Genomic DNA, 23742 nt, shown 5'->3' on the forward strand with positions numbered 1-23742 from the left:
CATCTAGTGCCCAGGAAGCACTCATGCATCCTTTGCTCCTGCAAACTCGAGGACTGTGGGTTGATCCCACTGTAGCAGCCCTTTTGTTCCACCCCTGGGGCAACTGGCCAGCCCGTCACCCACTTTCGGTTTCTCAGCAGGAGTCAGGCGTCAGTTCACTGGGTCCCCCAGGCTGCAGGGACCCCTATCGGTCAAGCCATCTGAGTGGTCTCCGTAAAGCCTCTCTCTTGATTTGAGGTCAAGGAGGAAGCATGAATGGGGAGAGAGGTCTCATAGCATCAGGACACCTCTTTCCAAAAATCCTCTTCTTGTTTCAACCCCACGCCCGTCCACACACTTTTTAAACACCTGATATAGGTGTAATCTATCTACAGACATCTCTGCAGATCCTGCATTGTGGTCTCACCCCACTTTGGAATGTTCCGATTCTTCACCCCAAAATTGCATTTGCCATCCAGTTAGCTGGGTGAGGCCCGGCACCTGAGGCAGACAGCAGGCGTGCCCGAGGCAGTGGGCCCAGGAGGCTAAGCAGGAGAGCGAGCACTCCCTGCTTCACCACTGACCTGCCCTGGGACTTCTGGCAAATCTGTTCATCTTTCAGGGCCTCTGTTTCCTTATCTGTAAATTGGGGACATATGGAATGGTATTGTCTCTGAGCTGTGATTCTGTGGTCTCCTGCCTGCCTGGTGCCCAGTGGCGCCTCTCACTTGTCAGCCTCACCACCTGCCTCTTCACTGCCGGGGCTGCCTAAGGAGCTGCTCTCCAGAAGGGGGGTATCCTCCCTTCTCTGCCCCCCGCCCCACACCCAGACCACCTTAGGAAAACCGCGGGCTGCATTTAGAGAGAGGAAAGAGCCCGGCTCTGCCACCCACTGCCTGTGGTCACCTGGAGGGCCGCTCCCCTGGCTGGGCCTCAGCAGTGTTTGTGGCAGCTGCTTTCTATCTGTAAGATGAGAAGCCTGGCCACCGGGTCTTTCTCAGCCCTGGCTGGACATTACAATCAAATGAGAGCTTCTGAAAACTACAAGAAGTAATGCAGCCCAGGCCAGCTGAAACCACATCCCCGGGGCTGGAGCTAAGCATCAGGAGTTGTAGACTTTCCTGGGTGATACTGTGATAACACACAGCCAGCCTGGAAGACCCCTGCTGTAGATCAGGGCCACTCGGAGAGCCGGCGGGACCTGCAGCACCATCCCTGGAGTGGAGCCCAGGAGTGTGTGTTTTCATCAGCCCTCCCGGCAATGCTTGAGCCTGGCAATGCTTGAGCCTGGCAAAGCTTGAGAGACACCAAGTGACTCCTGGGGCCCCTCCTGCTCTGTGGCTCTGGTTAAAGAGACACTCTGCCATTTATGACAATTCCATCCTGGCTTTGAAGAACATGGTGTTGATTTTTTTGCGTCGAGATGTGATTCATCCATATTGTTGTCTGTAGTAAAGAACCGGCCTTTATGTTCCATTACTCATGTGGTCGCCGAGCAAGAACGCTCCAACTGTCTGGCAACAATTAACGAGATGTGTCAGGGAAGACTTCCGGAGTTCAGGTGTCTGCTGGCTCCACGGGAGGGGGTGCTGTGATGCGGCCACATCCTGCTGCACAGGAGAACCGAGGGGACTCGCTCCACCTCTGGGGGTCCGGGCAAACTGAGAGCTCAGGCTGGTGGGGGTCCTGGCGTCCAGGGAAGGGGCTTCTCTGAGAAACTGCCCAAGGCTTTGAGTACAAGACTTGGTCACCAGTTTCGTCCGTTGTGATGGTGAGGCCAGGTGAACACACCACTCTGAGGTGAGAAACTGTCTGCTCTGGGCTTTCTAGTTGTTCCGGGAACAGGTTTGCGGTGCTGCAGCTGAGCACTGTTTGCAGCCACATTCGAGGAGGTGAAAGGTGGGGGAGAGAGATTTATACCCCACACGCATCAAAAGCTCAAGTCCAGAAACCAGATTGTTTTGCAAGGGTTGTGGCAGTCGCAGGTCAAAACGGGGGCTGAATTCTCCACGACTCCAGCCTCATATATATCTATATAGCCAAGGCTGGTTTTTATTGTTTTCTTTTATTGGGTTTTTTTGTTTGTTTGTTTAGACTTTTTTTAAGTGGGTCCCTTCATTTTTTTTTACTGACACGTATACCAGATTTACATAAATTTGTAAATGCAATCATACACCATTTCTCATAGTCTTTTGATCCTTGTCTTCTTTCTCTGGTTCCCACCTGCTCCTCCCTCTACCCACGATGGTGTGCCTTCCCCAAACACACATACACAAACTTCACCCCAGATGGCCACATTTTTAAAGACATAAAAGGAAAAGAAGCCTATTAAAGGACATAATGACACGCGGTGACTTAATGCTCTCAAATTCAGGATTTTTATAGCATGTTGCTGTTTTTTCTAAAGACCAATCATAAAATCTTGAATTGAGAAGTCTTATTAGAGACTTTATTCTGGCTATTATTAGCACCAGATTGAAACGTGGAGAAGAGAGCAATAATTCAGGGATGAGGCCTTCTGTTCTGGGGGCAGATGGTTTTTTGAGCACGAGGGAAGTTCACTACGAATATGACTTGGTACTGTTGAGACAATAACATGGAGACATCCCCTCAGACCTTCCAGGCTCAGCTTCAGGAAAATGCCAGGAGAGGGCTTTTAGCAGCTTCATCAACGCATCAGTCATCTGACTGATGGCAGGAAGGCAGGGCCACTGTGTTGCACAACTCCAGGGGGCGCCATTCACTCTGCCTTCTCCCTAGAATGGTGTTCCTTGGAACTAGGCAATGGGTTGGTCCTAGTAGAAGGCCAGTGAGTCAGTCAAAATATCTGAAGTTGTTTGAAGAAATAAATGCCCTTTTCTATAAACCAGAAGTCAGCCAACTTTTTCTGTAAAGAGTCAGATAGTGATATGTTAGACTTTGCAGGCCATACAGTCTCTGTCACATCCACTCAATTCTGCTGTTGTGGGACGAAAAGCAGTCATATACAAAAATGAATGGGTATGGCTGTGTTCCAATAAAACTTTATTTATAAAAACAAGCAGTGGGCCAGATTCGTAGTTTGCCGATCCCTGCTCTAAACAACAATCGGAAGTGACATTTAATAATAATGGTTACCATCTGTTGAATAGTAATTATAAGCCAGTCTCTGGTAACCTGATGTGGTTTGTGTGGTTGTGGTGCCCATTTTGCAGATTGGGAAACTGGCTCAGAGAGATTAGGAAACTTAGCCAAGGTCACACAGCTAGTGGTAAGATTCAGACTCACATCTGATTCCGGAACCTGATGTTTAATCATTCCTGGGTGCCTTTGCTCCCATCTCTCGCTCAGTGAGAATGGAGCACTAGTAGCCTCCTAGCCTGAGAGAGAGCACTGGTGTGATGGCATCAATGTGCGCTGAGGTCACAGAGAGAAGTTCGTGCAGCTTTTGAAGGGAAAGCTGGAAAATAAGGAAGAAAGTCGGAGAAGCTGAGGTGAGACTAGAGATGGCTTTGCCTAATGTGAGGATGCTCTTGTGCTCAGACTGTATGATCAGGTGAATGCTGTTTTTTAAATTTAAATTTTTACATCTTTCTTGAAAGATTATTTTAAATCCCCTCTCCTTGACCTTGTATTGTGTATGTGCGTGAGGTGTTTATTGAACTCTTCACTCAGTCCTCCCGCTATCGTGCATGCTCCATGAGGGCAGGAGATTTGTGTTCTGTCCACTGCTGCATCCCCAGTGCCTAGAGCGGAACCTGACTCGGAGTGGGCACTCAATAAATGTCTCAGCAATTAATAAATGAAATGTAATTCCTAACTACTTAGCCTAAATCCATTTAGTCACAAACACTAGTCAGGTGCCAAATGGCTTTGGAAATGGAAAAAGGAAATTAGACACGTCCCCCCCTCCTCTTCTTAGGGTCTTCCCCCGCCACCGGGATCGGTTTGTGTGATGGTTAGTCTTGTGTCTGGTAGAGCTGAGTGCAGTACCACACTTTGCCCCTAGATATCGCTGTCGGGCTCATCCACACAGACTCACTAATTGTCAAAACCCAAGTAATGGTAGCCAAACAGCTACCATTTGTTCTCTGTGCCGGACACCATACTTGGTGCTTTTGCTCTCACTCCAGCTCTGCAGCTTAGGGCTCAGTGGTCCCAGTTTTAGAGGAGGAGATGAGCCTAGCGATGTTATACAGCTTGCCCAAGATCACATTTGACAAGAGCTGGGATTAGAATGAGTTCTTCTAAATCCAAAAAAAAAAAAAGTTCTTTCGCTTGCTCTATACTTAGAGACAATACATGGGCCTCCCTGCCCCCTGCCTTCCCTCCCCTTGCCATTTTATAAATGAGAAATGCAGAACAAGGGAGAAAGTGATCTCCCACGGTCACACAGGTAGTGAGAGATGGAGCAGGACTCCAGTCCAGGCCCACATAATCCCAGATCCTGTCTGCCCACTGCCCCGTGCTGCCTCAAACTTCGTACTTGAGCCTTAAAATTGGACGAACTTTTCTTTATCACATTTACCAGAGGGACATTCTGGTGCTCGTCTTTGAAGGCCAGCTGTGCCACACGGGTGCCGTCCCCATCCAGGCAGCAGGAGGAGAGGAGCTGCCTCCCCTCGGAAGGGAGGTCTCCTCCCCTCGCAGGTGACTCGCTGAGTGTGGCCCACCCTGTGCTTCTCAGCTCTTGCCCTTCAGTGTGCCACTTCTCGTGCAGTGTAGCCTGTGCAGTCCCAACAGACCCAAGGTTGTGTGCGCTGGAGCATAAGGTGTCCATCCTCCTGGACCTCCTGAGCTCTCAGGAGGAGGCCAGGCGAAAGGGGCACTGTTGGCAAGTTCAAGGTCCCTGCCTCCTGGAGGTAAGACTATGGGAGGAGTAGCAGGCCTTTGTCTCACGGGAAGGCCGTGGCAGGGAAGACGGGATCTGGAGGTGCTGGCTTAGTGGTGGGGGCAGTTTGTGGAGGGGGAGAAGACTGAGGCTGAGGCCGGCAACTCTGTCTGCCCGGTATTCGTGGCATCGGCATCCTCACGTCCATCCCGGTAATCACTGCTCGGGATCCGGCCTCCTCCCTGCTCACCAGGACGGCTGCCCCGGCTCCTAACTGGCCTCCAGCTGCAGGCTCCCGCCTCGAGCCCACCCCTCAGTGCTGCAGATCACTCCCGGTCACACCAATGCTTAAAGATGCTGAGCCTCCAGTGGCCCCACGTGGGGCCCCATGACATGTCACACAGGCTCTCCCCCTTCAGCTGGCCATCACCAGCCACCCCCACCCGCCCCCCACCCCACCCAGCTGCCTGAAGCTTCTCACAGAAAGAATGAGGGAGTTTCAGACCAAAGAACCAGAACCCAGAGAGGCCTAGAGGGTGAAAATCACACCTTGGCCAGAGACCAGGAGGTGGTTAAGCATCAACAAAAAGCATGTGTGTGTTTGAGGTGTGGTCCAGCCAAGCTCGGGAAAGGCCTTGAATGCCAAGCAAAGGAGCTTGGCAGGATTTATCCCATGAGTGATGGGGAGTCACAGGAGACGGCCGAGCTAGGGGTGACGTGATGCAGTAACTCCCCTGACCCAGCCCTCAGCTCTTCCAGCCGTAATGCTGCAGTGCTGCTTCCCTGCCCGACGTTGCTTCCTCCCAGCCCCCGTGGCCTCCAGCACCTCCTCTGTGAAGCTGCTTCCTTTCCTCTCCGTGCCCTGTTGTAACATCCATGACAAGTCTGTCTCTCCTCCCCGACCCTCGGGGGCCCCTGGAGGGCAGTGCCGGGGCCTGTCCATCTCCGCGTCTCCAGTGCCCAGCTCAGGACCTGGCACAGAGTAAGGGCTCAGGGCATGTTTTCTTAGGTCGCCATCCGTGAACCAGCGCGTACCGAGCACTTTCTCTATGCCAGGCCTCAGACGGGCGCTCAGAATGCAGTGATGAGCAAAACCCAAGCCACACGGAGCCCACCATCCAGTAGGGGTGACAGACGAATCAAATTATCACACAAATGAAAAGTTGCAACTGTCCCAGGGCTGCAAAGGAGATGGACGTGGCCATAAAGTCCAGTGAAATGTCCTCCGGCCTCGTAGCAGGGACAGGGAGAAGGTGTGTGCTCCGAAGTGTTCGGGAGCTGTCAGGTGGAGAGGGCTGGGAACCTGCGGGGGGTGGGGGGGGTGCCCCAGGGGAAGTGGAACCTGAGCCCTGGGCAGGTGAGACCTTGAACTCGCCCGACAGCGCCACTTCCTCCGGGCCCCTCCTGAGAGCTTATTCCTTCGTTCTCCTCTCATCCCCCCAGGAGGTCTGAGAGCCGCCCTGCATGAGGCGCCCGCACGCAGGGGAGACTGGCCGTCCCCACCTCCAGCTGCAGCGTGCGCCCCGTGCGGGGCACGCCTGGATTCAGAGGAGATGTTGCTGGGGCTCAGTCTTGAAGTCAGGGTGGGAGGGGGCCAGCAGAAGTGGGAGGAAGACCTTCCAGGGATCCGGCACAGCATGGGCAAATGCCTGGGGCTGAGACAGCCCTGGGCGAGCAGCCAGCAGAGGCCCTTCCAGCCTCTTCTCTGAGTCCTAAGCTCCTCCGGCATTTCTTCCTTTTGCCCCAAATTCTCGAGGCTACTGGGGGGTTGCCTGGTTCTCCAGAAAGCGAGGGTTAAACCAGGTGTCTGCAAAGCATCAGTGATTCACTGGATGCTTCTGGAAAATCTCAAAGGTGGGGCTCTGCCAGCGCCCCACCCCAGGTAAAGCAGTCTTGATGGATTTGATCTCTTTGGCGGTAACTCAGAAACACCTTCTTGTTCTTTTCACAATTTGGCCACAGAGAGGCCTCTTGAGTTTCTATTTCTCCTTTAAAAATGGCTTTATCGTTAAAAGCCAGACCTGGTGAAATTTCTACTTAAGCTTCTGCCTCAGTTTTGTTTATTTTTCTATTGTCTTTTCCAGAACTACTTCATCACCATCAGCTTTTATCCGGCGTGTGTGTGGGGTGGGGGCACGCACACGTGCAATGAGAGAAAGACAGGCTATGGCACTGACAGCGTTTGTCCCAGCCCAGTCCCCAGGAAACGGACATAAAGTGGGGTGGGGACTCCACAGAGTAGTAAAGACACCCCGGGCTGCAAAGAGGCATGGGAGTCGTATCTCTTCTTTTTATGTTCCTTCATCTCAGCTCAATCCGCCACATTTTTAAGCACCTACTGCATGCCAGACCCTGCTAGGCACTGAGGGTATGCAAATAAATAAAACAGGCCTCCCTTCTATCAGGGGCTCCCCAGTTTACTGAGGAAGCCAGACGTAGATAAACTTAATATAGTGTCTGGTTGGTGCTATAAATGTGTGAGGAAGTGGACTCTGGAGAAAGGGGGAGCTTGATTCAAATCTGGGCTTCCTCTCTTAGTAACTGTGTTACGTTGAGCGAGTTACTGAGCCCCTCACAAGCCTCAGTTTCTTCATCCAGAAAGTGGGAATAATAGTAGTATCTGCTTTTATGTGAGATGATGTTTGTGAAACAATCAACCTAGAGATGGGCAAGAGTAAGTGTGCACTAAGTGTTAGCTATTCTTCTCCTGTTTCTGTTACAGGAGTACTGTTACCACTCCCGATAATTATGTGAACACACTGCCATGGGAGTAGTTAGTTCTGCTGTGGGAGTTAGAGAGGACTTCATGAAGGAGGTGACAATGGATCTGGGTCTTTACGGGTTAGTAGGAGTTTGCCAGACAGAAAGAATGGGGTATTTCAGGCAAGAGTCCCAGCATCTACAAAGGTTGGGGGTGAGAATCACGCAGGGCAGAGACTAGGAGTCATCAGACTTAGTGAGTGCGTGCTGCTGTTTGGGGGGTGGTCGGGCAAAGCTCGTGAAAGGTCTAGAATGCCAAGCCGTGGAGCTTGGCTGGGTTTATCCCGTGGGTGATGGAGAGTCTCAGGAGATTCTCAGACTAGGAGTGACACGATTCATCGATTCATTGCTCTCCTGACCCGGCCCCTCAGCTGCTGTCTGGGAAGCTCTCTCACCTGCGCTCCCTTCTGCTCCTGCCCTCTCCGCAGATCATCAAGGACCAGAAACTGCTGGTGATTGTCGGGGGCATGCTGCTGATTGACCTGTGCATCCTGATTTGCTGGCAGGCCGTGGACCCCCTGAGAAGGACGGTGGAGAGGTACAGCATGGAGGTAAGCGCCGGCGCTGGCAGGAGGCAGGCCTGCGGGACGCTGCTCCCAGACACACAGGGACAGCGGGACGGCAGGACAGCACGTCTCCCCGACCGCCGAGGTGCACTTCCAGAGAAGAAATCAGGGCAGCTCCCGGGAAATCATCCCAGCTCCACATGGGCCGCATTCCCTGCCAGGGATGCCTCATTATTTCTGTGTCCTTTCATTTGAGACGTACATTATGTCAAGAAAGCCAAATATGGGGCCGGCCCGGTGGCACAAGTGGTTAAGTGTGTGCGCTCCGCTGTGGCGGCCCGGGGTTCTCCAGTTCGGATCCCGGGCGCGCACCGACGCACCGCTTGGCAAGCCATGCTGTGGGGCATCCCATATAAAGTGGAGGGCAGTCTTCCTCAGCAAAAAAGAGGAGGATTGGCGGATGTTAGCACAGGGCTGATCTTCCTCACAAAAAAAAAAGAAAGCCAAATATAAGGTCTTCCCTCCTGGAAAAAAAATGGTGAAAGAATTTGTCTAGGTAGACTAGTACATGCAGAGTTAAGGGTAAACATTGGGCTGTTTAAAAGAGTGTATTCCCTACACGTTGTAGAAGCCCCATTGATAGGATCCGTCAGTCCAGAAGTTACACTGTGTTTTTCATCCCCTTTAAAGTAAGTTCTCTAAAAGAGTGCTGCTGGGGAGTAAACATTCCGATAGCTCCTTCTAGTTACCATATGATTTTCAAAGTGATAAGTGTTGCTAAAGTCAAGAACCTTACATAAAGGTACTGTCAAATATATACTTTAATAGTCTTGCCCTTAGCTCACACTGTCCTGGGGTGCTCTGGATTCAGGCAGTTTGCGTCCCTTTGGAAGTTGTGGTTTTGTTGACTTTCTCTTAGGACAGTGACACACATGCCTTTGTCTGAGGGAGCTGCTGTGCAGTGGGCTTTCCGTATGGTGCAGCAAATCCTACTGAGCAAATTCTACTCACTGCATTATTAAGGAAATCTTTTCGAGGAATTTAATGTGAATTCTTAAACTAAAGTGGAAATGGTCCTTTTATGCGTTGTGAACAGAAGTTTTTATCCTTTGGACAAGAGGTCTTCTAGCTAATGAGATGGCCAGCCTCACTTGTCTGGAGACAGACAGAGGGTTTACTCAGCGCAGTAAGAAGTTACGCGGTCAGAGCGGTGGCAGAGAAGGCAGTGTTCTGACGGCAAGGATTTAGGAGAGAGATTTAGGGCTTCGAGCCTTCACCTCACTGCCTTAAGCGTACGCCCTGGGAGGAGGCAGGACGGAACCCGACGCTGGCTGTGCCTGTGGGCCAAGGGGACAGAAACTCGGCTGAGGTCACTCAGGCAGACAGGCTGTTTCCAGAGGGGAGGTGACATCTGGACACCATTTATCTGCACAGTTGGTAATGGAGCAGTCCTGCCCGCCACTCCATCCCAGGGGAATTCCCCACCCGCAGCCAGGATTTGGAAATCCAGACAGGATGTCCACACGAGGAAGAGCTGTCATTGGTTCACTGGGTCCCCGGGCTCAGAAGAGCCTCTGGTGATGATAGTCACGAGCAATAATGATAATACGAGTAATATGAGTGATGGTGATGCTAGCTAGCATTGTGGGTTAACTCACTGAATCCTCACAGTAACTATGGAATAGGTGCTATCCTTAACCCTACCTTAATGACGAGGAAACAGAAACCCAGAGAGGTTATATGACTTACCCAAGGTTACCTAGCAGGCTAGTGGCAACACCACTAACTACCCTCACCCCCTCCCCTACCCTGCCTTTCAACACACAGACGGCAGTTGGTAGTTTTTAGGGGCTGTCGTAGACCATTGACCACAGATGGTGGTCACTGGCCCCAGATCTGCGAAAGGATAGAGCAGGGAGATGTTTTCATTTTCTGCAGATGAAGACTGAAATTAGAGTAATGGGCAGCCGGAGGGCCCGGGATATCAGGGAGGAGAGAGTCAAGTCAGGCAGAGCTGGAGGGAAGACCCGAGCTGGGGCGGGTAGACAGAGACCGACCCAGCTGGCTTGAGGCTGAGCTGGCTGAGCACAAGGGCCGCCGGGGAGGCCAGGTGCTAGCACCTCCACTCAAGGTTAGGGTGGGCTGAGTACTCACTGGGGGTCCCCCAGGCTCTGGCTGTGGTGGGGAGAGGCTGCAGGCTGCAGTCAGCCTGCCTCAGCTGACTCCAAAAATGGATCCGGGAAGCCTGTCCCCCTGGACCATTTAAAGGAGACCAACCTTACGTGGTATGATTAGTGTAACTGACAGTTGGCCATCGCCGATCTTACCTTCCTTCCTTCCTCTCTGTAATAAGTACTGCAGCTCTCGATGGCTCTACACATAGAACCCTAGCCCATTCCAGGCCTTCCAGGACAACGGTTCTCAAACAGAGGAGCTGTGGGGTGCCACGGAAATGCCTCTCTGCATAGATGAGGAAACTGAGTCTGGGAAGGGGGGTTCCTGCCGGGGGCCTCCAGATGTTCCTGCGCGGGGCCTGGAGGAGAACCAGCTCCTGGCTCATGGGCAGATACCCTGTCTGTGTATTTCCCTCCAGGTATCTGCTGAGATTCCTCTCTGAACCTTTTCTGGCCAGTTGCTCTTTTTCTCCTCGTGTTTGAGGGTTGCCCCTCACTCTGTTGCCATGGTAGCAGAACCTTTTGATTTGTCAACGCACAGCCCTGTCAGTTTATTGTCGTTTTCCACCAAACAGCACCAGGCTGCCAGTTGGTTTCTCTCAGACCCTCCTCTGTCAGATGCAGTGTGATTGTTCAACAGCATGTCCAGGGGAGGAGGCGTCCTAAATTCTCCTCCAAGGGGTGTTTCTTCCAGGACCCCCAGCGAGAGAGAGTCTACGCTTGAGGGAGAGGTGATTGAAGATCTGTGTGCTCTGTCCCCTCCCCCCCTCACCCACCTTGGGTGCCTTTGGTTGCTCTGGACACTCTGAACACCTCAAGAGTCTGGTCAGAGGTGTTGCTCTGTGTTACACTTTCAAGCCTTTGACCATGCTGTCCCCCCTTCCGGAACCTTCTGTGACAAGTAAACGAACTTCAGTACCAGGCCCCTGTGTTACCTCTATGGGGATGTGTCCCTGAGTTCCCTGGCTCCTCCAGATGTCAGCGCCTGCTCTTCCCCGCGCCCGTGCCCAGCATCCTGGTGTTCCTCTCTCAGGACACTTAGCACACTGCTCGTCTCTGCCGAGTGCATCCCTGCTCCCACCCCCACTGGACCGCCAGCTTCTCCAGGACAGGGCCACATCTGAGCCATCTCCCACACTGCCCAGCCCACTACCCCTGCACCCGTCTTCCCCTGGGGAGACAGAGGTGAGCACGGCAGCCATGGCCCTTGATCTCATGGCGCCCACAAGCTGGTGAGGGGGTAGACAAATGAGCGTGATGGCTTTAGATGGCATAGATGCTGACAGCAGTTAGAAGTACATAGGCAGGAGGAAGGGTAACAGGAAGAGAATAACAGGAGGGGCCCGTGGAGGAGATTCTCCCCGTGAGAGTGTGTGCGTGTGTCCAGGGAATGAAGATCTGATTCTGGAGTCCCACTGGAGGCGTCCCAGCTCCAAAGCCTTCTTCATTTCTATGAAATAAATATACATACAGTGCTTGTCACGTGCCAGGTACTGTTCTAAATGTATGATGTGTATCATTTAAAAAAATTTTTAGGGGCTGGCCCGGTGGTGTAGTGGTTAAGTTCTCACACTGTTCTTCGGCAGCCCAGGGTTCACACATTCGGATCCCAGGCGTGGACCAACGCGTCGCTTGTCAAGCCATGCTGTGGCGGCGTCCCATATAAAGTAGAGGAAGATGGGCACAGATGTTAGCCCAGGGCCAATCTTCCTCAGCTAAAAGAGGAGGATTGGCAACTGATGTTAGCTCAGGGCTAACACAAAAAAGAATTTATACTTAATTAATACACTTTATTTCTTAGAGCAGTTTTAGGTTTACAGAAAAATGAAAAAGAAAGTACAGAGAGCTCCCATATACTCCCCACCCTGTACCCAACTGTTTCCCCTGTTATAAACATCTTGCCCTGTGTCGTATATTTGTTACAATTGATGAACCAATATTGATTCATTGTTATTCACTAAAGTCCATAGTTGACATTAGGGTTCACTCTTTGTGTTGTACCTTTTATAGGTTTTGCCCAGTGCATAAAGTCGTGTATCCACATTACAGTGCCATACAGAACAGTTTCACTGTCCTAAATATCCTTACGCTTCACCAACTCCTGGCAACCACTGATCTTTCTACTGTCTACATAGTTTTGCTTTCTCCAAAATGTCATATAGTTGGAATCATATAGCATGTAGCCTTTTCAAACTGTCTTCTTTCACTTAATAATATGCGTTTAAGGTTCCTCCATGTCTTTTCGTGGCTCAATAACTCATTTCTTTTTATCACTGAATAATAGTCCATTATATGAATGTACCAGTGTTTTTCTATTCACCCACTGAAGGACATCTTGATTGCTTCCAAGTTTTGGCAATTATGAATAAAGCTACTATAGCATATTTATGTAGGATTTTGTGTGGACATAAGTTTTCAACTTATTTGGATAAATACCTAGAAGTGCGATAGCTGGATTGCTATATGCTAAGATTATGTTTAGCTATGTAAGCAACTGCCAAACTGTCTTCCAAAGTGGCTGCACCATTTTGCATTCCCACCAGCAGTGAATGGGAGTTCCTGTTGCTCCACAGCCTTGTCAACATTTGGTGTTATCAATGTTTTAGTCGTTCTAATAAGTGTGTAGTGGTATCTCAGTGTTGTTTTAATTTCTAATTCCCTGATGATATATGATGGGGAGCAACTTTTCATATGCTTATTTGCCATCTGTGTATCTTCTTTGGTGAGATGTCTGTTCAGATCTTTTGCCTATTTTTTAAATAGACTATTTGCTTTCTTATTGTTGAGTTTTAAGAGTTCTTTGTATACTTTGGATGCAAGTCCTTTATCAGATATGTGTTTTGCAAATCTTTTCTCTCAGTCTGTGTCTTGTCTTTCCGTTCTCTTAGCATTGTCTTTTGCAGAGTGGAAATTTTTTATTTTAATGATGTCCAACATGTCTATTTTTTCTATCATGGATCATGCTTTTGGTGTTGTGTCTAAAAACTCATTGTCAAACCCAAGGTCACCTAGATTTTCTCCTATTATCTTCTAGAAGTTTTATAGGTTTGCATTTTACATGTAGGTCTGTGATCCATTTTGAGTTGATTACTGTGAAAAATGTAAGGTCAGGGTCTAGATTCATTTTTATGTATGTGAATGTTTAGTTCCAGCACCATTTGTCAAAAATACTATCCTTTCTCCATTGGATGGCTTTTGTGTCTTCCTCGCAGATCAGTTGACTATATTTGTGTGGGTCTATTTCTAGACTCTCCATCTATTTGTCTGTTCCTTCACTGATACCACACTGTCTTGACTACTATAGTTTTATAGTAAGTCTTGAGGTCGAATAGTGTCAGTTCTTCGACTTTGTTCTTCTTCAATATTGTGTTGGCTATTCTGGGTCTTTTGCCTCTCCATATAAACTTTAGAGTCAGTTTGTCAGTATCCACAAAATAACTTTCTGGGAATTTGATTGGGATTGCTTTGAATCTATAGACCAAGTTGGAAAGAACTGATATCTTAACAATATTGAGTCTTCCTATCCATGAACATGGAATATCTCTCCATTTATTTTGATTTTCTTTGATTTCTGTTATCAGAGTTTTGTAGATTTTTCTCATATAGATCTTGTATGTATTTTGTCAGATTTGTACCTAAGTATTTTATTTTGTTTTTGGTGCTAATGTAAATGATGTTGTGTTTTTAATTTCAAATTCCAACTGCTCATTTCTGGTATATAGGAAAGCAGTTGACTTTTGTTTCTTAACCTAGTATCCTACAACATTGTTATAATTGCTTATTAGTTCCAGGGGTTATTTTGTTGATTCTTTGGGACTTTCTACATAGACAATCATATCGTCTGCAAACAGACAATTTTATTCCTCCCTTCTCAATCTGTAAACCTTTTATTTCCTTTCTCATCTTATTTTGGTATTAGTTAGGACTTCCAGCAAGTTTTTTGAATAGGTGTGGTGAAAGGGGACATCTTTGCCTTGTTCCCAGTCTTAGAAGGAAAGCGTCTAGTTTCCCACCAGTTTTTTTCTTAAAGAGTTAAAAAAAATATATAAAATATTTTTGCTGGCCAAAGCTGAAGGTGCCTTTGGGGAGGTGACAGGAAGGGCAAATGATGACGCAGGCAGAGCCCAGGTTGTTAGGGACCTTGTGTGCTAAGCAGAGGAATTTAAACTTCAAAATTAAAGGTATTTAATCAGGGGAGTGACATGATCAGATTTGCCCTGGCTGCAGGGTGAGAACAGATGGAGGGGCGAGGCTGGAGGCCCAGAGATGGCTCAGAGATGGTTTTTGCAATAATCTAGGCAGCAGCTTATGGGACCTAACGCAAGGTAGTTGCAGGGGGAACAGAGAGAAGTGGGTGGATTTGAGAAATATTAAGGAAGCAGACATGGCAAGACTTGGTGATTGACTGACTCTAAGGGGTGGGGAGTTTCCTTGACTGACTCTAAGGGGTGGGGACAGGGAGCCAGCAAGCACAATGCCCAGATTTCTGACTGGTGGTGATGATAGACCTCTTCAGTGAGGTGGGGTGCAGAATGAGGAGCGGGTTTGGGAGGGAAGATAAGGTTTGTTTTTGGGCAGAGGGGCTCGGAAGATTGGATGCAGGATCCTACAGCACAAGAGGGCGGTTTGTCCAATAGACAGAGATCTGGGGGGAGGCGCAGTTAGCACTTGGAGGATGGGAGCCGTGGGAATGAGTGTGGTCACCCAGAGAGTGGGTACAGTGAGAAGTGAAGACGTCGTGCCTGGAGCCTGAGGAACCACTAATTGGTGATGAGAACAGGAAGAGAAGTCACGGAAGGGGACTTGGAAGTGGTGGTCTGAAAGGTAGGAGGCAGCAAGGAGAGAGAGCTGTCCATACACAAGGGGAATTTGAAAAAGGAAGGAAAGGTCTCCAGAGACAAATGCCCCAGACCAAGGTGAGGACTGACTGGTACCCCATGACTTGGCCCCCTGCTCAGTGCTCCTATATTGCATCTGAGCTCTTCCCTTGCTTTACAAAGTCTGATGGGAAGATTGGTTGTTTCTGCATTTCAGATGTAGAAGGTGTGGGTAAATCTGCCAAAAGGATTTTAAATATTATTTATATTCTTGGGAAAAAAGGGAAAGCACTCTTGTGTTTTGAATGCCTACTCTACTGGTGGCGATGGTGAGTAGGTGTTGGACATACGGGTCTGGAGTTCAGGGAGAGGTGTGGGCTGGGGTGGGAACTTGATGTGGTCAGCATATAGATGACATTGAGAGCCTTGGAAGAGGGCATCGGCAAGGGCATCTAGATGGAGAAGAGAAGGAGACCAAGGACAGACCCTCTATCACTCCACTGTTTAGAGATCAGGGAGGTAGGAAGGAAAGCAAGAGGAAGAGGTAGGAAGGTCAGCAAAGGACACCTAGGAGGAGAAACCACAGAGATAGGAAGGAAATCAGATGAGTTTGGTGAAGAAAGTGCTTCAAGGAGGAAGTTTTGATGAAGTGTGTCAAATGCTGCTTTTAGATCAGGGAAGATGAAGACCAAGAATTGACACTGTATATGTGTATGCAGACACACACACCCATATGGGATTTTTTTTTTTCTTTTAAGGAAAATAATTTGAGATAATTTCCCCAGAAGTAAAAGCAGTACATACTGATGGTGTGAAGACAGGCTGTGAACTTAGGTGGAAGGTTGTTTGTTTTTTTCCCAAGCCTTCCTTCTCTACCAGGCCACCATCCGCACCTCCTCTTGACCGTTCTGAAATGGTTTTGAAACAGAGAGAAAATGGCGGACAGCACAAAAGGTGTCTGAACATTGAACACCCAGGAGAGCCACAGGGCAGCCACCAAGGCAGCATCCTGAGGCCACCTGCCTCCCTGGAGCCTTCCCCCATCTGCTTCCCAGGCAGGTCATAACAAGAGATGGAATCGTGTGCAATCCAGTCACCCACGGGCACCATGTGTGTGGCGTTCACTTACAGAAATGGCGGAAGGCTGTCTCCACAGGCTGCCAAGCAACCTGCATCAAGATTTCCCTGCAGTCTGGGTTCTGTGGCTTTCTGGCCATTCGGGCAGTAATCAAGTTAAGGGCAGTCTGGGACAGAGGGCTATTTCGGACTTTCCTCCACATTCTATGCTTTTACTGTCCTTTTCTTTGGAAGCAAACAGAGGATTTGGAAGTCATGGACTACACTTGGCTTTGAAACTGGTGGCTTATTCCAGTTATGTTTCTATGGAAACAGATATTGGAAGAGACACATACATAGAGTTTTAAATAATTTTAACTCTTATCTTCTACCTCCCTCTACAGTTGCTCTGGAAAAAAAAAAATCCAATCCTAAAGCGAGCACTTTCCGGAAACATCTGGTATCCTCATAAAGCTAGTCTAAGCCCCATCTCACACTATTCATTTTGAAATAAAGAGATATAAGAATGGCCGGGGTGAGAGGGGTGCTAAGGATCAGGGTCCATTCTGCTCAGTGGACTACTCTTGGGTGGCCTGGTGGCCCAAGACTTTGATGCTAAGGATCACATTCCAAGTGATGGGTCATCACTGCTGAAGCCACCAGCCCTGGATAGTGGGACATGTCTTTGTCATCCATAGTCATCCATGGGGTCCTGGATGGCCAGGCTGGGGCCTCAGCCAAATGCAGACCACAGCCCAGGAAGGGTGGTGGGACTCAGTAAGGATCTCTGGCTGAGGATCACACTGATTAGCCCGGCTAACTCCTCCAAGGAGAAGGCTGCACCATCTGAAATTCTGACCATGTCATTCTCCTGTTTAAAATCCTCTCCATTGGTGAGAGGACAAAGTCCACACTCCTTAGCATGATTCAGGAGGCTCTCAACATCTGGCCTCTCTGCCTCCCCAGCCTCATCTCTCAGTCCCTTTCCTCACTCCTTGTGCTCAGCTACCCTGAACTATTGTCACTTCTCCAAAGCATCACGCTCTCTTCCTCCACACCTTTGTATGTGCTGTCCCCTCTACCCACAGCACCTTCCTTCCCACCCCAATATGCCATCTTCACGTACAGAATTCCTGCTTGACCTTAAAGAGGCAGCTCAGAAGCATCTTCTCCGGGAGCCTTTGGACCAGCCTTTGGATGCCTCTGCCTAGGCCCCACTTCACCCTGTTTGCCCCTCATTCTGGTCACCACACTCGTAATTGTCTGTCTGTGCACCTGGCCCCCCCTAGTCCATGACCTCCTCAGAGGCCAAGGCCATCTGTGTGTCCCCAGCACCCACTGGCAGGGCCTGGCTCAGAGTCAGTGCTCGGTAAATATTTATTGAATAAATTGTTCCCTGCACCTGGAACTCTCTCCCCATGCCTCCATATGTCCAAATTCAACCCATCTGTCTGGGCCCGTTAAGCCAGCTTCTCCAAGAAATGTCTTTGCCGAGTTGCAATTTAATTTAATATTACACCCTCACCTTTTATCAAGGGCCCACTTATGGGGCTAAAGCTGCCAATTGAAGAATGATTCAGCATCTTCTATACAGGACTGTTGTTCAGTCTGTGACTTAGTGCCCCTGAGATAAAGATCCATGAGATGGATCTTCACAGAATTTAGCACCAGGAAATGGGCTGTGCTCTCCCCGTGAACTTGTCTCTACTTCCTTCCTTCAATCAGGCAGTCATAACTGAATAAGCCACTCTGTTTTCTTTTTAACCTTGGCTGCCGGAAAGTAGGAGCCAAATTCAGCACTCCGCACAATAACCATCTTATCTCAGGTTCCCGGAGAATTATCTCGCCTTCTGATCACTTGTCTTTATTTTTGACTGTCCTGTTGTGTTTGGACTTTTATTGTGTGCTCCCCTAGCCCCTTGGGAGGGGAGGCAAGATGTAAATTCCAGATTAAGTTATTAAAATGAGAACACTAGGTGAGATTTAATTGGAATGATGTGCCGGAGAGACCATTTAAGGATGTCCGCAGACGTTCGCCTTCTGTCATGGGTCCCGGCTCAGCCCCGGCCACAGTCAGCATTGTGGGCCCAGTGTGTGGACAGAAGGGCTCTGCCGGCCACAGCTGCGTTTCTGGAACATCTCATGTCAGAGGCATCTTAGATATGTGAGAGACTACAGATTATTTCATCTTCCTTGTTGGCTTTCCTTGTGCCTTTGGAAGCACTTGGGCTCCAGGGCTCCTCAGGAGACAAAGCAAAAGACACAGAACCGCAGCACCGGGGGACAGCCCTGAGGCAGGAAATTCTCCCATCTCTACCTGTCCAGGCCCTCTCCAGGGGATGCGCCGTTCACCAGAAATTCTCAAGTGCCGTGGAGCAGAATGGCTGGAAAACTGGCAACATTTGACCACTATGTGAAGCCATTCCAGTTCTGGAGCAAAGATAGCCTTTAAGTGTTGATGATTTTTCTGCACATCCATGTCAGCAGAAACATAGCTGTGGCACCCACGGAGAACTTCCCTCTTACTTGTCGGGGATGTCCACCCAGCCCACCTCTTTGTAAATGGCATGTGATCCAGGCACTCCTCCAGCATTTATGGGAGTTCCGTGTGCTGGGCTCAGGCTCCCTCAAGGACTCTACAGGCTGATGGGCAAGGTGAGACACACATGGAGAAACGCACGGAGGGGGTTGTCACCAACAGCATCTTCTCCATGACACGTGCCTTCAGGCTCCTGGTTTTAAGTTTGAGTCACTGTGCTGAGATACTGGCCTCACTGTTCTAAAGTAGGAGCTACGACTGAGTTTGGATTTCATGTCCCTCAGAAGGTGAAAAGTGAGAGCACATGTATTAGTCAGGGTGTGCGAGGTTTGCTGTGGTAACAGCAACAGCAACAAAGAGGAACAGTTCAGTGGATTAAAACAATAAAGGTTATTTACTCATCATAGTGCCTCTCCATCAAGGGTCAACTGTAGCTTCCCCCTACTGCATCACCACTTCAGGACACAGCTGCTCGGCACCCTCTGGGACAGTTTTTGTGGCAAAGAGAAAGTGCATGGCAAAGTGCGCACTGATATTTAAAGCTGCCACTCTAAAGTGTCACATATCACTTCCACTCATGTTTCACTGGCCAGAACATAACTGTCCAGGCTTGAGTTCAGTGGGACAGGGAAGAGAAGTCCTACTATGTACCCAGAAGGAAAGAGAGAACCAGGTATTGGTATCCAGCCATGGTGACTACTGTAGTACATTCCATCCAACACCTTATTACAGTCACAAATACCACCCCACCCACTAGAACGTGAGCTCCATGAGAACGTGGAAGGAGGAGAAGTTGTAGTTTATTCACTACTGTATCTCCAGCACCTGGAAATGTGCCTGGAAGGTAGTATACGCTCAGTAAATATTATTAGTTGAATTCTTGAATGAATCCAGCCTTAGAGCAATTGTATTAGGAGATCACTGGGAGAGTCTCTGAGAAGTTCTGTACTAGTCCTGCAGAGTCTACTGCCAAATCCTATCGTAATCCATCACTTCTGTCCATCTCCACTGCTACTACTGAGGTCCAGAGCACCATCACTCGCAGCATCCAGCATCCCAGAAGGGGGCTATGAGGCAAAGCTACAGGTGACACACAATGGACAAGAGGTATGATGAGGATAGATAAACAAGAACCTTTATTGTTTAAGCCACCTAGTTGTTGTTTATTGTTATTGTTACCACAACTTTCCAAGCAGGCTCCCTGTGCCCACTCATTGCCCCTTCCAAGCCATTCTCCACACAGCAGACAGTGGAATCTGTTATGAGAGGTTCGGGGATTTGATCGGAGATGTAAAAGAAACTTTCCACTCCAAACAAATGGACTGAAGGTATATTTTATTATATAGAGGAGAGTAAAGGCAATAGTGCACAAACAGATCCGAATAGGTCAAATATTAAGAGGGAAAAACATCAGCTTGACTGGAAAGGGAAAACATCCACATTGACTGAGATAGCAGCAGATTCGAATAGATCATATAATGAGAGGGAAAAACATCAGATCGATTGGAAAGAGAAAACATCCACATCGACTGAAGGGAAATGACACAAATCAACGGGAAGGAGAAACACCAGGGTGACCGAAAAGAGAACACATCAGATCGGTTACTCACAACATCCACACCCCACTGCCGGGGAGAGTCCCTTCAATTGACACGGCTAGGCGGGAATCCGATCATCAGAGGTCCTGGGCAAGGCGTCCCCTCCACAGGTGAGACTCTCACCAGGCCTCAGTTTCCAGCAGTTTATATAGCATCAGTAGTTTCCAGAGTAAACAGTTACAGAGTTTACAGAGCAGGCATTCAATGTTCCCTTGCACAAATGGTTATCAGTGACATACGTGTACTGAGCCCACTGGCTATCATCCCAGCCCAGCAGTTGTGTACATGCATTGTTTTCCATGGTTATCGTCCCGGCCCGGCACAGATGGCCAGTCTGCCCCAGGCTGTGACGCCCAAAGGATCTTGAAATTTTTACAAATTGCAACTCTCTCCATGGGAGAAGGGACAGTTCCCACCACACAGAAAGCAGCTTTATATTTCTTTATGTGCTGGTGGCTGTAGGTTAATGGAATGGCCAAACATGGCTGTACTCATGTCAAGACAAGATCCCTTTTTTTTTTTTTGAGATAAAGTTCACATACGATAAAATTTACAGTTTTAAAATGTACACTTCAGTGTACATTTTTATTACATTTATAAGATTGTGCAACCATTCCCACTATCTAATCCAAGAAATTTCCATCACCGCCCCCCCGCAAAAACCCTGTTTCTTTTACCCATCACTTCTCATTTCCCCCTCCCTCCAGCCCCTGGCAACCACGAATCCACCTAATGTCTCTAAGGATTTGCCTACTCTGGACATTTCATATCCATGGAAGAATAAAATATGTGGCCTTTTGCATCTGGCTTCTTTCACTTGGTGTAATATTTATAAGATTCATCCACGTTGTAGCATGTATCAGTACTTCATTCCTTTTTATGGCTGAATAGTATTGCCTCATATGGATATACCACATTTGTTTATCCATTCATCAGTTGATGGATATTTGAGTTGTTTCCACTTTTTGACTGTTATGAATAATGCTGCTATGAGCATTCATATATAAGTTTTTGTATGAACATATGTTTTCAATTTTCTTGGGTATATATAGAGAGAGAGAGATAGAGAATTGCTGGGTCATACGGTAACTCTATTTAACATTTTTAGTAACTACTAAACAGTTGCCACAGTGGCTGCACCATTTTACATTCCCACCAGCAATGTATGAGGGTTCCAATGTCTCCACCTTGTCACCTACACTTGTTATTTATCTGCCTTTTTTATTACAGCCATCCTATTGGGTGTGAAGTGGTATCTCTTATGTGGTTTTGTTTTTTTTTTTAAATCACTTTATTTTTTTATTATTATTATTTTTTAATTTTATTTATTTATTTTTTCCCCCAAAGCCCCAGTAGATAGTTGTATGTCATAGTTGCACAGCCTTCTAGTTGCTGTATGTGGGACGCAGCCTCAGCATGGCTGGAGAAGCAGTGCGTCGGTGCGTGCCCGGGATCCGAACCCGGGCCGCCAGCAGCGGAGCGCATGCACTTAACCGCCAAGCCACGGGGCCGGCCTCTTATGTGGTTTTGATGAGAATTGCTATCAAATAACTAATGATGTTGAGCATTTTTTCATGTGCTTATCGGCCACTTATATATCTTCTTTGGAGAAATGTCTATTCAAGTCCTGTGACCATTTTTAATTGAATTATTTATCTTTTTGTTGTTGAGTTGTAAGAGTCCTTTATATGTTCTGGATACTATACCCTTGTCAGATATCTGATTTGCAAATATTTTGTCCCATTCTGTGAGTTGTCTTTTCCCTTTCTCAATAGTGTCCTGTGACACACAAAAAATTTTAATCTTGATGAAGTCCAATTTATCTAGTTTTTCTTTGGTTTATATATGAGAGCTAAGAAACTATTGCCTGATCCAAGGTCATGAAGATTTATCACACTTACGTGTTCTTCTAAGAGTTTTATAGTGTTAGCTCTTATATTTAGATATTTGCTCTATTTTGAGTTCATTTTTCTATATGGTGTGAGATAGAGGTTCAAGTTAATTCCTTTGCATGTGGATATCTAGTTGTCCCAGCACCATTGTTGAGAAGAATATTCTTTTTCCATTGAATAGTCTTCTATCCCTATTGAAAATCAATTGACCATTGATATATGGTTTATTTCTGGACTCTCATTCTGTTCCCTCAACCTACATGTCTATCCTTATGCCAACACCACACTGTCTTGGTTACTGTAGCTTATGGTAAGTTTTGAAATTGGGAAGTGTGAGTCCTCCAACTTTGTTCTTTTTCGAGATTGTTTTGACTATTCAGGGTCCCTTGAGATTCCATATGAATTATAAGATCAGTTTTTCCATGTCTGCAAAAAAGGCCATTGAGATCTTCACAGGGGTTGCATTGAATTTGTGGATCAGTTTGGAGAGTATTGCCGTGTTAACTACCAACAAGCCTTACGTGGCCTCCAGCAGCCTGTCTCACCTCACCTGTTGCTCCCTCACATCCTTTATCACTCACTCTCTCATCTGTCTTGTGTCTTCCTCCACTCGAATGTGAGCTCCATGAAATAGGGCCCTTGCCTGTCTGGCTCAATGCTCTATCCCCACAGCCTAACATAGGGCCTGCCAGGCACACAGTAGGCATTCAATATATGTTGGTTGAATGGACAAGTGAATGATGACCAAAGGAATACATGCCTGCGTGAACGAGTGAGTGAATGGATGGATGGATGGATGGGTGGGTGGATGGACACGCGTCCCTGGCATGGCTCTTCTCAGCATTGACAACCTCTGAGCAGGTGGTGCAGTTGCTCAGCAGCTGGCTTAAGGCTTAAATTATTGGGTGAATATGTTGCTACTAAACAGAAAAATCAGTAATATTTTAAAGGTTGAGAGGAAGATTTTTAAATGATTTTAAAGATAGGCTAGATTTGTGGTTTTCAATCCAGACTGCATCACCCAGGAGAGATCTTCCTTAAAATACTCTGCTACTCAGATCACACTCCCGAGAAATTCTGATTCAGTTGGTTTGGAAAGGGTCCTGAGCATTGGGATGTTTTTTAAGAGATGCCATGGATTCTAGTATGCGGCCGGGGATGAAACTTTCTGGACCAGACCCTCACCAATCTCCAGGAAGGGGCAGGACTGCACTCTGGATGCCAAAGTTAGAAACAGACTCAGGACCGTAAATTTAAGGCTCAAATATAAGAGAAGAAAAGGCAGAATCCAGGAGACCTGAAGCCCAGATGGTCCTCTACCAACCCCCAGCCTCCCCAGCACTGGAGAACGTGATGGTGACAGAGGAAATGTAGCCTCAGAGACAGGGCCACCTGGGAAGGGGCATGTGTGCGGACCCCACAGAGCTGAACGAGCCCCTCCAGCCTCATGTTTTTCTGAAAGTCCTGGAGTCATCATTTGAACAACTGTTTCCCCAGTGCAGAGAGAACAAGGAATAAGAGAGAAGGAAAAGCTACGAGATTTCTGTTTCTGCAACATTTTTCATTGCAGTTGAGAGGCAGAGGGTGAGCAAGTTCCAACCCAAAACTTCA

At 48.0% G+C, this 23742-nt stretch overlaps 1 protein-coding gene across 1 annotated transcript in view; it reads left to right on the forward strand.

Annotated features, from left to right (window-relative positions):
- GABBR2 (gamma-aminobutyric acid type B receptor subunit 2) overlaps positions 1 to 23742 on the forward strand; it is a 351811-nt gene that overhangs the window by 287317 nt on the left and 40752 nt on the right. Inside the window, exon 13 of the mRNA XM_087419415.1 lies at positions 7978 to 8100. Within this exon, the coding sequence (XP_087275541.1) occupies positions 7978 to 8100 (123 nt within the window). The remainder of the gene's footprint in view (positions 1 to 7977; positions 8101 to 23742) is intronic.

This window comes from Ceratotherium simum, chromosome 29 (assembly GCF_057802395.1).
Source record: "Ceratotherium simum simum isolate JZ-2026a chromosome 29, ASM5780239v1, whole genome shotgun sequence".
Classification (NCBI taxonomy): domain Eukaryota; kingdom Metazoa; phylum Chordata; class Mammalia; order Perissodactyla; family Rhinocerotidae; genus Ceratotherium; species Ceratotherium simum.